At 44.8% G+C, this 12,929-nt stretch overlaps 2 protein-coding genes across 5 annotated transcripts in view; both read right to left on the bottom strand.

Moving 5' to 3' along the window:
• Positions 1-769: 769 nt before the first annotated feature.
• On the bottom strand, positions 770-10,345 carry art1.S (ADP-ribosyltransferase 1 S homeolog). Of its 3 annotated transcripts, none has more exons than XM_041584687.1 (5): positions 10,326-10,345; positions 4,278-4,373; positions 3,199-3,940; positions 2,466-2,504; positions 770-2,042 (listed from the first exon to the last, which is right to left on the bottom strand). In XM_041584687.1, exons 2-5 carry the CDS (start codon positions 4,356-4,358, stop codon positions 1,951-1,953), a joined length of 954 nt encoding a protein of 317 aa, XP_041440621.1. In that variant the 5' UTR covers positions 4,359-4,373; positions 10,326-10,345; the 3' UTR covers positions 770-1,950. The 3 variants fall into 3 exon arrangements, with proteins under 3 accessions (XP_041440621.1, XP_018105988.1, XP_041440622.1); XM_018250499.2 differs by lacking the exon at positions 10,326-10,345 and adding an exon at positions 7,456-7,538; XM_041584688.1 differs by lacking the exon at positions 10,326-10,345 and adding an exon at positions 7,456-7,538 and having other exon boundaries at positions 1,990-2,042; positions 3,214-3,940.
• Positions 10,346-12,378: 2,033 nt separating this feature from the next.
• LOC100036895 (uncharacterized) overlaps positions 12,379-12,929 on the bottom strand; it is a 39,964-nt gene continuing 39,413 nt past the window's right edge. Inside the window, exon 4 of one of the 2 annotated variants that reach the window (XM_041582908.1) lies at positions 12,379-12,826. In XM_041582908.1, coding sequence (XP_041438842.1) covers positions 12,735-12,826 — 92 coding nt within the window. In that variant the 3' untranslated portion in view covers positions 12,379-12,734. 2 annotated transcript variants of the gene reach the window in all.

Raw genomic sequence — 12,929 nt, 5'->3', positions numbered from 1 at the left:
GTTCTGTACAGGGAACCAATACATACAATACTGGGGTGGGATCTGTTACTATAGGGGACCAATAAATACAATACTGGTCATGTCAATAGAATCTATTATTGAGAATAGTTGGGACCTAGGGGGTGCAAATAAATGCAATACAGCTTTCGGATCTCTATTCCAGAATGCTTGGAACCTAGGGGGGTATTGGATATGTTATTGGGAATACTTGGGGCCTAGAGGGCTACCAATACATGCAATACAGGTTTGGGATCTCTTTTCCGGATTCTTGGAACCTGGAGGTGGGGTACCAATAAATACAGTACAGGTATATGATCTATTATTGGGAATATTTGGGACCTGGGGGGCTACCAGTAAATGCAATACAGGTTTGGGATCTCTTATCCGGAATGATTGCGTAAGGGTTTTTCCATAATTGCAATCACCATAATTTAAGTCTAATAAAAAAACATGAACCATGACATAAATCCAAGGCGCTGCCTTATTATTAAGAGAAAGGGCCTTATGTAGGGCCTGGGGTCAGTCAGAAGGGCTCCCGTAGTCTGACAGATACTCAGAACATATTGTGTTTATAACTGGTGGGAAATCCCCCTCAGCCTTCCTGCCCAGCAGAACCTCCTACTCCCAGTACCTCTGTTTGGAAAATAGATGCCAACCAAATCAGCAGCAACTGGGCCACAGAGCTAACACTTGTCTCTTTGGGTTTCCTTGGAGTCTGGATTGGTAGTATCCAACATATAACAATGACAACAGGGCCAGTACCAGCTTATATGTGAATGTGTTTAATAATATTATGAATAATAACCTTATAGAGCTCAGCCGTGGATACAGCACAACCTATAGACACAGAGTAAGACCTGCGCTCCCAAAACCGTGGGATGTTGGGGTGAAGCTTCAGGTGTAGGTACAGGTACCCCCACAGTTGTGTCTCAGGGTATCTCCTGTAGGTATGTGAGCAGCCCAGATGCATTGCCAGGGGCAATAAGGGGGAGAGGGCTCATAATAACCCCAATACCTTGTGTTGTTACAGTGGTTACACCAACCTCCCCCCTGCTATTTGCCCAACAGGCACAACTGATGTAGGGGAGTTTATTGATGACACTTGTGCCTCTGGCAAAGGCCAGTAGGGCAGCTTCCACTCACAGGGGCCTGATTATAATATAATAAACCATCACTGTAGGGCTGGACCATGTATATTGCCCTATAATTTGTATTTATATGTAGCGCTATCTGTAAATAACAAATCCAATGATTCTGTGAAAATGGTCTCATGTGAGAAGCAATATAGCAGCTCCCACACATCAATATAAGGCCATACGTAAGGGGCTCCTGCCTGTCAAACATCTTATTCCCAACCCAAGGGGTAATATGAAGCCCCCACCCGGTGCTTCTAGGAAGGTTCCCAGTGGATGTTGGAACATTGTTGCTGGGAGTTGTTTCCATTCAGCAAGAGCATTAGTGAGGTTGGGCAATGATGTTGGGGATCAGGCTCACAGTCGGCGTTCATCCCAAATGGGTTCAGTTGAGTTGTCCCTCTCTTTCCTGCTATAACTGCCCCATCTCCTCTGGGAAGTGTCCTACGAGATGCTGGAACACTATTGCGGGGAGTTGCTTGCAGGAAACCAGGGGTCCAAACCATGGGAAGAGGCCCAGACCATTACTCTTCCTGCACCCTCCACCCCTGTCATCACTGATCTGCGTTTCATCAGTTTGAGCCCCTGTGTATGATTTATCCTCTTCATCCTCATGGAGCAATAAGTCCAAATAATAAAAATATATTGGATGGTCCATCTCTCTATATCATTTCCTATGGGATGGGCGTTGGGTTTCACCTTATTTAGAGACAGAGTTCAGGGTTTGCAAGTTGTAGAGCAGATATTGATTATAATGGAGACTTTGCAGGAGAAATACATTGAGAGGTCACAGTCACTGGGGCAATAGCTGGGGGAATCAGGGTAAGAGAAGACCCCCCAGCGGGCCCCACAGGAGTATCAGCCAACAACTTGGAATGATCTGCAGGATTCCCATCCCAGGGCCTGTGGCTGGAAGAAACAAAATACAAATATTATAATTGGACAATATGAGGAATAAAGGGGAAGTGCATTTTATTTACAGACCAACTGAAACAAAGGGAATGAGCTGCCGGCACAACAGGCATGGGGTCTGCAGATAGAGACTCTCTGAAGACAAATTAGAAGTAATTCCTTTTCGTGGGGTGCAGGTGCTAGAGAGCAAGAGTGCACCCCTTAAATCTCATCTAAGTATCACTTGTGCCACAGACATTTCTGCTCTCTGCATTGAGAGAGAGGTGCAGAGGGGTATTAGGAGCCCCCTGTGTCTGGATGATGCACAGGTTAGGGGATAGGTAGGGGGATGCCAAGTACCCCCTCTGCCTCTTTTTTAAAGTTTGGGAAAACATCAAAATCTGTATTATTTGCTTTGTTGGGCACATTGTCTGCCATTACCTGAACTGAAAGGGCACCACGAGGCTTTGCATCTTCTCTCTGCAAAACACAAGCACAAATATTAACCACTTCCATTCCAGCAGGGCAGTTACTGACCTCAGCAAGACCAACGCTCAATGGGGGGGGGGGGGGGTGTTAACTTGTACTAAAACACTTCCATGTTATATGACTGCAGATGTATTGTGACCTTAAAAAACCTCCCAACACTGCTCTGAATTACAGAGCTATCATTGGTGGGTTCAGAGGGTTACCTGGAATCCCAGACTAGGCGCTTATTGACAGTACATCTGCAGGCTCACTAGTATCCAGCTTTGGACGAGGGATCCTTTCATTAGGAAAGGTGACTTGGTGGAACCCAGCACAATTTGGATGCAGAGATGGAGAAAAGATCTTCTCAACCTAGTGCAGTGACCGCACTTTACCTGCACAAGGAATTTGTTCCACCAATGTTCTTAATAATAATATAAACCCCAGCACTAACCACCAGCCGTGTCCAAGTCAGATGCTGAAAATGCAGAACATGAGCCCAGTATCCTCATTCTTTGTCATGTATTTGTTGTGACAATGTGTAAGCACTAACCCTAACATCTCACTCACCATGGGAACCAACAATGGTGCCCGTGAGATTCAGTAGGTAGCTGAGAACAAGGGCTTTATCTAAAGGTGGAGCAAAGGTCCAGACAGACGTGTGCAACACTGACTCATTGACTTTCAATGGAAAATTAAACCTCACCTTTCACAAACTCACAATTGTACACACTGGACTTTTCCACAGACTGGAGGGTGATGATGTTTTTTCTGCTCATTGTGCTGAAATCGGTGACTTTGAATTTCTCAAAGGGTGGGATAAGCACTTCTTCCTCACTGGGGAAGAAGGAGAAGTTCCTGATGTTGACCCCGTAGCAGGTATGGATGCTAAAGAAGGTGTCTTCTCCAAAGGACAAAGCGCTCTGGTCATCCTTTGATGAAGATGTGAATTGGCCAAAACGGACTGGTTTCCTGGGCTCCGATTTGAATCTAACCCCCTTTATTCCTCTGAAGACTTTGTGACAAGTTGGTGATTCCACAGCATCCAGCATCTGAAGTGCCCTGGTCAGATAGTAGTGTAAGACCTTAAAATTGAAGTTTGTTAGATAGTACTGTCTGGACTGCCCAGCCTGGCGTACTGCCTCATTGAAGATTCTGTGGAGAGGACCACTGCTGGTGTAGGCAAATATTGCTATAGCATACTGGTCCTTAAATCCAGGGGGAACCACCATCTTTCCCTTTCTCTCTTCCCATCTGAAGGTGGCAGAATCCCAGGCTTCAGCAAAGTCCTTGTTTGAGGAATACTCGTATTGAAAGAGTGTAGGAATCTCGGCCTCCATGGCCTCAGTGCACCCTTTATACTGATCATCATAGGAAGAAGGTGCCATGTCCAACACAGACTCCTTTGATAGGAATGCGTCTCTCCTGGACATTCCAGTCCTGTCCCCCTGTACAGAGAGAAAATATCATCACCAGGCAGTTTCCCTGCACACAGGTCAGTCTCAAAGGAAATTCTAGTGCCTAAATCCTTAGATCGTCATTGCTAGAGAGCTGGACCCCAGTACTTAAGTTTGTTTATTGCTGACTTCTCTTATCATTTTTCCCACTGTTCCTACTGGACTATAACAAGATGTGCTACAGTCTCTTTCCATTATTTCCACCCATGTAATGTGCCCTTTATAGCCTCAAATCCCATTCTATGTGCCCTCCTGTCTTCCCTGACAGGTTCCTGACACTAATGGATAACATTTTGCCAAAAACATAATAATCACTAAGTGACTGTACCTCGCTGGGGTGGATGAGTGACAGGGTGGAGATCAGAGCAAGTGCCCAGATGATGTTGGTACCAGGGCTTCCAGCCCCCATTCTGGTGGCACAATTCTATAATCACAAGACAGTTTCCAGTCACATTTCCAGTTGTTTGTTTAAAGATATAGTCCCCAAACCCACCACAAACTCAACAAATAAACACACACAGACTGACAAAAGTCAAACCCTATAGAAACCGCAGGAGACTTCCCTTCTAATAGATACGGCACCACTTGTACTGGCCTTTCCCATAGTCACACTGTACAATTAAATGCTTAATTAACATTACATGGACTTTACTACACAGTCATATTCCCTCTGCTACACATTAGTATTGGGCAAGGTGGAGTCACACTTGTGACATCAATCAATATATGGAATACAAAAGAATCACTTGTGTAGTATATACTCTATTTTATAATGGACATAATACAATTCTCTCACATAACAACTCCCAGCATCCCTTGGCAGATGACGGCTCTCAGTGGCTGAAGATTAGTGATGGGCGAATTTCGCGCGAAATTTGCGAAACGGCGCCGGCGTCTCATTTTTTACGCCGGCGTCCGTTTTTCGAGAAAAAAAAATTTGGCGCCGGCGAATTTTTTCCGCGAATTTTCACGGGCGTTTCGCCAGACGCGAATAGCGCAAATTCGCCGCGAATTTGCACCTGGCGAATAAATTCGCCCATCACTACTGAAGATTAATGTCCAACTCTTGGCTGAACTTAACAGGATAACAGATCTCAGCCCAAAGAGACTCATATTATAAATATACAGCACTACTCACTATTCTACCCACTGTAAGAACATTATAAACACAGGAGAAACTCACGGTCACAGGGAATAAGTGAATTATTACAAAACAAGTTGCATGTCGTACAGTAAGTGGCTGATGGGGTTACAGATTATACATACAGGGTACACATGGTATATTTCTAGAGGGACATATAGTTTTCAGCCCTGGGACACACACACTCACTGGGACACACACACTCACTGGGACACACACACTCACTGGGATACACACACTCACTGGGACACACACACTCACTGGGACACACACACTCACTGGGATACACACACTCACTGGGACACACACACTCACTGGGACACACACACTCACTGGATACACACACACTCACTGGGATACACACACTCACTGGGACACACACACTCACTGGGATACACACACTCACTGGGATACACACACTCACTGGGATACACACACTCACTGGGATACACACACTCACTGGGACACACACACTCACTGGGATACACACACTCACTGGGATACACACACTCACTGGGACACACACACTCACTGGGATACACACACTCACTGGGATACACACACTCACTGGGATAAACACACTCACTGGGATACACACACTCACTGGGATACACACACTCACTGGGACACACACACTCACTGGGACACACACACTCACTGGGATACACACACTCACTGGGACACACACACTCACTGGGACACACATACTCACTGGAATATACACACACTCACTGGGATACACTCACTCACTGGGATACACACACTCACTGGGATACACACACTCACTGGGATAAACACACTCACTGGGATACACACACTCACTGGGATAAACACACTCACTGGGATACACTCACTCACTGGGATAAACACACTCACTGGGATACACTCACTCACTGGGATAAACACACTCACTGGGATACACTCACTCACTGGGATAAACACACTCACTGGGATACACTCACTCACTGGGATAAACACACTCACTGGGATTACACTCACTCACTGGGTTAACCACTGGGAATACACACACTCACTGGATACACACACTCACTGGGATACACACACTCACTGGGATACACACATCACTGGATACAACACACTCACTGGGATACACACACTCACTGGGATACACACACTCACTGGGATACACACACTTCACTGGATTACACACACTCACTGGGTACACACACTCACTGGGATACACACACTCACTGGGATACACACACTCACTGGGATACACACACACTCACTGGGATACACACACTCACTGGGATACACACACTCACTGGGATACACACACTCACTGGGATACACACACTCACTGGATAACACACTCACTGGATACACACACTCCACTGGGATACACACACTCACTGGGATACACACACTCACTGGGATACACACACTCACTGGGATACACACACTCACTGGGATACACACACTCACTGGGATACACCACACTCACTGGGATACACCACACTCACTGGGATACACACACTCACTGGGATACACACACTCACTGGGATACACACACTCACTGGGATACACACACTCACTGGGATACACACACTCACTGGGATACACACACTCACTGGGATACACACACACTCACTGGGATACACACACTCACTGGGATACACACACTCACTGGGATACACACACTCACTGGGATACACACACTCACTGGGATACACACACTCACTGGATACACACACTCACTGGATACACACACTCACTGGGATAAACACACTCACTGGGATACACACACTCACTGGGATACACACACTCACTGGGATACACACACTCACTGGGATACACACACTCACTGGGATAACACACACTCACTGGGATACACACACTCACTGGGGATAACACACACTCACTGGATACACACACTCACTGGGATACACACACTCACTGGGATACACACACTCACTGGGATAAACACACTCACTGGGATACACACACTCACTGGGATACACACACTCACTGGGATACACACACTCACTGGGATACACACACTCACTGGGATACACACACTCACTGGGATACACACACACTCACTGGGATACACACACACTCACTGGGATACACACACACTCACTGGGATACACACACACTCACTGGGATACACACACACTCACTGGGATACACACACACTCACTGGGATAAACACACTCACTGGGATAAACACACTCACTGGGATACACACACTGTGCACAGAAGATACACAAGTTCTACACTAGTTGTATCATTAGTACAAGGGGCTTAGGGATTCCCCAATCCTGGGCTGTTTTATATCAGCCTCTCCCTGTATATAAAGTGCAGGAAGTGGGGAATATAAAGTAAATAACTGGCCCGTTACCTTTTCTCCTTTGTGTATGTCCTTCTTCTCCTCCTTCTCCTCCTCCTGTGCCAGGGACAGACCAGGGATTGCTCGGCTGGGGGGATATTTTAGGAGACATGAGGCTTGTTCTTTTTATAGACAGACACATGATCATATTATGGGATATAGTGACAGGGACATACATGTTTCTACTCAGCTACTAGAAGCCTCTGGGTGGCTGAAGGGCCAAAACTATGAGCCCTGGGCCATTCTTTCTCAGACAGGGGCCCTTGTGTTCCTATATGGGGCCCACGCCTCTCTGTTAATTGCAGCAGATCATTACACTAAAATAATAAGGAGCAAAAGGTGTGAAGGGGGTTACACACAAATAACTAGGGGAACTGTCATGGAGAGCAACGCTGGTATTCCTGCACATTGAGATCAGAATGTAGAATATCTTAATGACCCCCTACTAGAACATAAACAACACCAGTAATAAATGACATTCCTCCCCCTACCCCCCTCACCCCATGATCAGACAGTTGGTTCCATTTATACCAGGTGGTTTCTGTCCTTGTCCCTCATCTCTAACCCATCCACACTCATCCTCATGTCCCAACACCCAACTGGGTAAAGTCTATCAAAGGCCTCACTCAGATCTTCTCACCCACCTTGCAAACTGTGACAGTATAAGGGCATCTCTGCAACATATTAAGTGGGAAATGCTTTTCACAGGGTTAAACACAGAACAAAAATGGGAAGTCTTTATAATAAATCTACTTGTCAGTATATTCCACTTGTAAGCAAGGAACGTCGTTGCAAAGCAAAACCTTTTTGGTTCAATAGAAGCGTTGGTGTTGAGGTGGGTAAGAAAAGACCTGCTTTTAAGGCTTTCAAGTTAGCTGGTACAGCCGAATCATTTATAAGGTACAAGGAGGCCAATAAATCATGCAAAGAAGCTATAAGGCAAGCTAAAATTGCTATAGAAAAGGATATTGCAGCAAGCAGTAAAAAAAATCCAAAATTATTTTTTAAATATGTTAATAGTAAAAAAATGAAGCAGGAAGGGGTGGGACCCTTACTATCAGAGGGGGTCAGCTGGTTGATGAAAACAAAATAAAAGCGCAGATTCTGAACTCATATTTTTCATCTGTCTACACAAATGAAGAACCAGTAAGTGAAGGTTTCCTTCTTAACACTCCCAATTCTAGTAATACAACTAATGGTGCATGGTTCACACATGAGGAAATTCAAAAGAGACTTGAACATGTTAAGATTAACAAAGGTCCAGGGCCAGATGGTATTCATCCCAGGGTAATTAGCGAGCTTAGCTCTGTGATTGCCAAACCTCTTTACTTAATTTTTCAGGATTCATTGAGATCTGGCATTGTGCCGAGATACTGGCGAATTGCTAATGTGGTGCCTCTATTCAAAAAAGGATCCCGTTCTCAGCCTCAAAACTATAGGCCAGTTAGTCTGACGTCAGTGTTAGGAAAGCTTTTCGAAGGGTTAATAAAGGATAAGATACTGGACTTCATAGCAAATCATAATACTATGAGTGTGTCCCAGCATGGTTTTATGCGTAATAGATCTTGTCAGACTAACTTAATTTCTTTTTATGAAAAGGTAAGTAGAGACCTCGATTCTGGGATGGCAGTGGATGTGATTTACTTAGACTTTGCTAAAGCATTTGATACAGTGCCACACAGAAGGTTACTGGTTAAATGAAGGAATGTTGGCCTGGAACATAGTATTTGTACCTGGATAGTGAACTGGCTAAAAGATAGACTACAAAGAGTGGTGGTAAATGGAACATTTTCTAATTGGACCAGTGTTGTTAGTGGAGTACCGCAGGGCTCTGTACTAGGTCCCTTGCTTTTCAACTTGTTTATTAATGACCTGGAGGTGCCATTGAAAGGACTGTTTCTATTTGTGCAGATGAGACTAAATTGTGCAGAACTATAGGTTCCATGCAGGATGCTGCCACTTTGCACAGTGATTTGTCTAAACTGGAAAACTGGGCAGCAAACTGGAAAATGAGGTTCAATGTTGATAAATGCAGGTTATGCACTTTGGCAAAAATACTATAAATGCAAGTTCTACACTAAATGGCAGTGTGTTGGGAGTTTCCTTAAATGAGAAGGATCTTGGGGTCTTTGTAGATAACAAGTTGTCTAATTCTGGGCAGTGTCATTCTGTGGCTACTAAAGCAAATAAAGTTCTTGTATAAAAAAGGGCATTAACTCAAGGGATGAAACATAATTGTGTCTCTTTATAGGTCCCTGGTGAGGCCTCATCTGGAGTATGGGGGCAGTTTTGGACTCCAGTCCTTAAGAGGGATATAAATGAGCTGGAGAGAGTGCAGAGACTAAGTGCAACTAAACTGGTTAGAGGGAGGGAAGAGTTAAATTATGGGGAGGGGAGACTGACAAGGTTGGGGTTGTTTTCTCTGGGGGAAAAAAGGCGCTTGTGAGGGGACATGATTAGACTTTACAAGTACATTAGAGGACATTATAGACAAATAGCAGGGGACCTTTTTACCCATAAAGAGAATGACGTACCAGAGGCCTCCCCTTCAGACTAGAGGAAAAGAAGTTTCATTTAAAGGAACAGAGTAGGGGGTTCATCACAGTGAGGACAGTGAGGTTGGGGAATGCACTGCCGGGTGATGATTCAGTTAATGACTATAAGAGGGACTTGGATGATTTCTTGGACAGACATAATACAAAGGCTATTGTGATACTAAACTCTATAGTTAGTATAGATATGGGGATATATCATTTATGTGACAGTAGGGAGGGCTGTGTGTATGGGGCTGGGTTTTCATTTGGAGGGGTTGAACTTGATGGACTTTGTCTTTTTTCAACCCAATTTAACTATGTAACTAACTATGTAACTATGTAACTAACCTTGGAGCTGAAGGTTGAAGGAAAGGGGGAATTATTAGACTCTCCTGTGAATGGTCAATGTTCAGCCCCGGCCCAAACTTCCTCACACTGGGGAGGAGACAAGATGAGAAGCACATTCTCTTGGTTGTGGTGGGACACATAGACACTTCATCTATATATTTCTCCACAAACACAGATGTTGGTGAACAAATCTGGATTGCAATTTGGCACTTTTTATTATTGAATGGGAGAAACATTGAAGAAGCTGGAAGTTCTCTGCTTCTCTTTCTTTATTGCCCACAGTCTAGTCTGGTTGCATGGGTAGGTACCTGCAGTTCATCTCAGTTGGGGGTCACAAATATCAGTCCATTTGTGAAAAACATGATATTTAGTTATTTTTCCCAGATTTGTGATTTTGGGTTGTTCTGCTGAAACACAGGGAATGAATCCTGTATGTAAGTGACACAGTGTTGTAATTCTTCTATAAGTGACTAATAACAGTGGGGTTGGTATTTCGGGGCACAATTGTAAGTAATAGAGGCAGTTTTGTATTATTTGTGGCAATGATGTAACAATAGGGGGGTAATATTCTGGGTGGTTGATGGGAACACAGGGGGTCCCTGCAAGGACAAGAAGTGGGTGAGAGTTAAATCTCAGGTCTTTGCTATGCATGCACCCAAACCATGATATTTAATGTACACTCACTCACTCACTCATTCACTCACTCACTCACTCACTCACGTGTAAGCTACAGATTAAATGCTCCCCCTTCCATTATATAGAGGCAGGAGTGGGATGGAGACCACCCAGTTCATCTGTGAGTAAAGGTGGCCATACAAAGGCCGATAAAAGCTGCCGACAGACCAAGTTGGCAGCTTATTGGCCCGTGTATGGGGCCCCCCCGACGGGCTTCCCCGATCGAGACAAAAAATCCCGTCGGATCGCGGCCGAATCTGTTCGTTGATGTGGTCCTGTGATCCGACCCCACGTTTCCCATGCGTTAGGATACAATCATTGGGCCCTAGGGCCCACGATCGGATCAGCCCAATATTGCCCACCTCAAGGTGGTCATATTGGAGAGAGATCTGCTCGTTTGGCGACATCGCCAAATGAGCGGATCTCTCCGTGTATGGCCACCTTAAGACCCAGTGAGTTCCCTACTGAGCCAATTACTTTCTATCATTCACCCTAAAGAGCCCCCCTCTTTGCTCCCTCCTCTCTGTTCTTCTGATCATGGGCATTTCACCCAGTGCCACCATGTGTTTGTGGGACAAGCAGGCTCTTGTGCAGGTGGTTGGCACAGGTCACATTCATTTCATGCTGTAGTGTGAGTGCAAGTGAATTATATGTTGGAGAAAGTGAAGTTTGTACCTATGGGTATTTACTCTTTATGGTACAGTTACCAACCTTGTGCCATGCCAGCAACTGAAAGTATATGCCCTGGGCCAGTCTCCTGCACAAGACTGGCATTAAATAATGTGAGATGCCCTCAGGGAAATGCCCATGTTTTCTCTACAGCTCAGTCTTCAACTGAACCCCTACAGGTTGAGGTTTCCCAAATGAAGTATTCAGTGGGTAATGAGCAGCCACAGGGCACCAGATTTGTAGCCTTTCCATGGTGGGCACAGAGCTTTATGTTTTGTTCTAACGTTGCACCTTAAAATGGCAGCTACAAAGAATAGGTACAGGGTGTATTGTGGGCAAAGCCTGGAAATTTGTACCTTTTGCCCAGGATTCCTCCCCATGATCCACATGGTAAAACTCTGGCAAATAGTGATGCCAGGGAGAGTTTCTGGCACAGAGAATAAAACCAGATTCCTGTGACCAAGGAGTTGGTAAGAAGACACAGCAGTGGGTCCCATGAGATTCATTCTTAAAACCACAGCAAAGCCACAAGATTACTGAGTATCTCTAGTCTGCTTGAGTTTAACCCCCCCATGGAAGGGGGCATCTCCTGCATTTAGCATGTAATATGGGATCTGGGTGGTCTCACTGGCAATTCCCTGGCACAACCACAATCAATGAGATTCCCCTCATAGAGTCAAAGGGTCTGGAACAGAATGAAATACAAACACACAATACAAACACTTATTTAATATACATTTTGTGAACCTGCAAATATTCTTAGCCACGCCCCCTGTGGCACCGATTATTTTGTGAATTTATGCCTATTGGGATGATGTGTAATAGAATGAAAAGAATAAACCAGCTGCCAGCAGTTCTTAATCAAAGTATTAGATGCAGCTCAGATTCCCAATGGGTCAAGTGCTAAGAAATACAAAATGTAATATTTTATGATTGAATAACAGATGATATCACGTCAAATGGAATGACATGGAATGGAAGAGGATGAAAAAATATACACAATGAAAACATTTTGGGAATCTACTAAGGCAGGGGGCCAATCTCCAGACTGTAGGCATCAGGGGGTCAGGGGATAAGAAGAGACCCCAGAAGGCCCCACAGAAGCACCAGCCAACACATTGGAATAATCTGCAGACTTCCCATGCCAGGACTTGCGGCTGAAAGAAACAAAACACAAATATTTCATTATATTAGGTTTATTTTACAGACCAACGTAGCGATGCGTTGACTTATCTCAAATTATAAATATCCTTATATGTT

Source organism: Xenopus laevis, chromosome 2S (genome assembly GCF_017654675.1).
Source record: "Xenopus laevis strain J_2021 chromosome 2S, Xenopus_laevis_v10.1, whole genome shotgun sequence".
Lineage (NCBI taxonomy): Eukaryota > Metazoa > Chordata > Amphibia > Anura > Pipidae > Xenopus > Xenopus laevis.
The sequence above is the reverse complement of the archived record's forward strand: the minus strand, read 5'-3'. Positions and strand labels throughout refer to the sequence as shown.

Excerpts from the sequence above, each read along its gene's own strand:
- art1.S (XM_041584687.1), bottom strand. The coding sequence starts at position 4,358 with ATGGGGGCTGGAAGCCCTGGTACCAACATCATCTGGGCACTTGCTCTG. Across the intron at positions 2,505-3,198 it reads CAATTGTGAGTTTGTGAAAG|AGAGAAGATGCAAAGCCTCG; the intron begins GTGAGGTTTAAT and ends TGTGTTTTGCAG. Across the intron at positions 2,043-2,465 it reads GTGGTGCCCTTTCAGTTCAG|CCACAGGCCCTGGGATGGGA; the intron begins GTAATGGCAGAC and ends TGTTTCTTCCAG.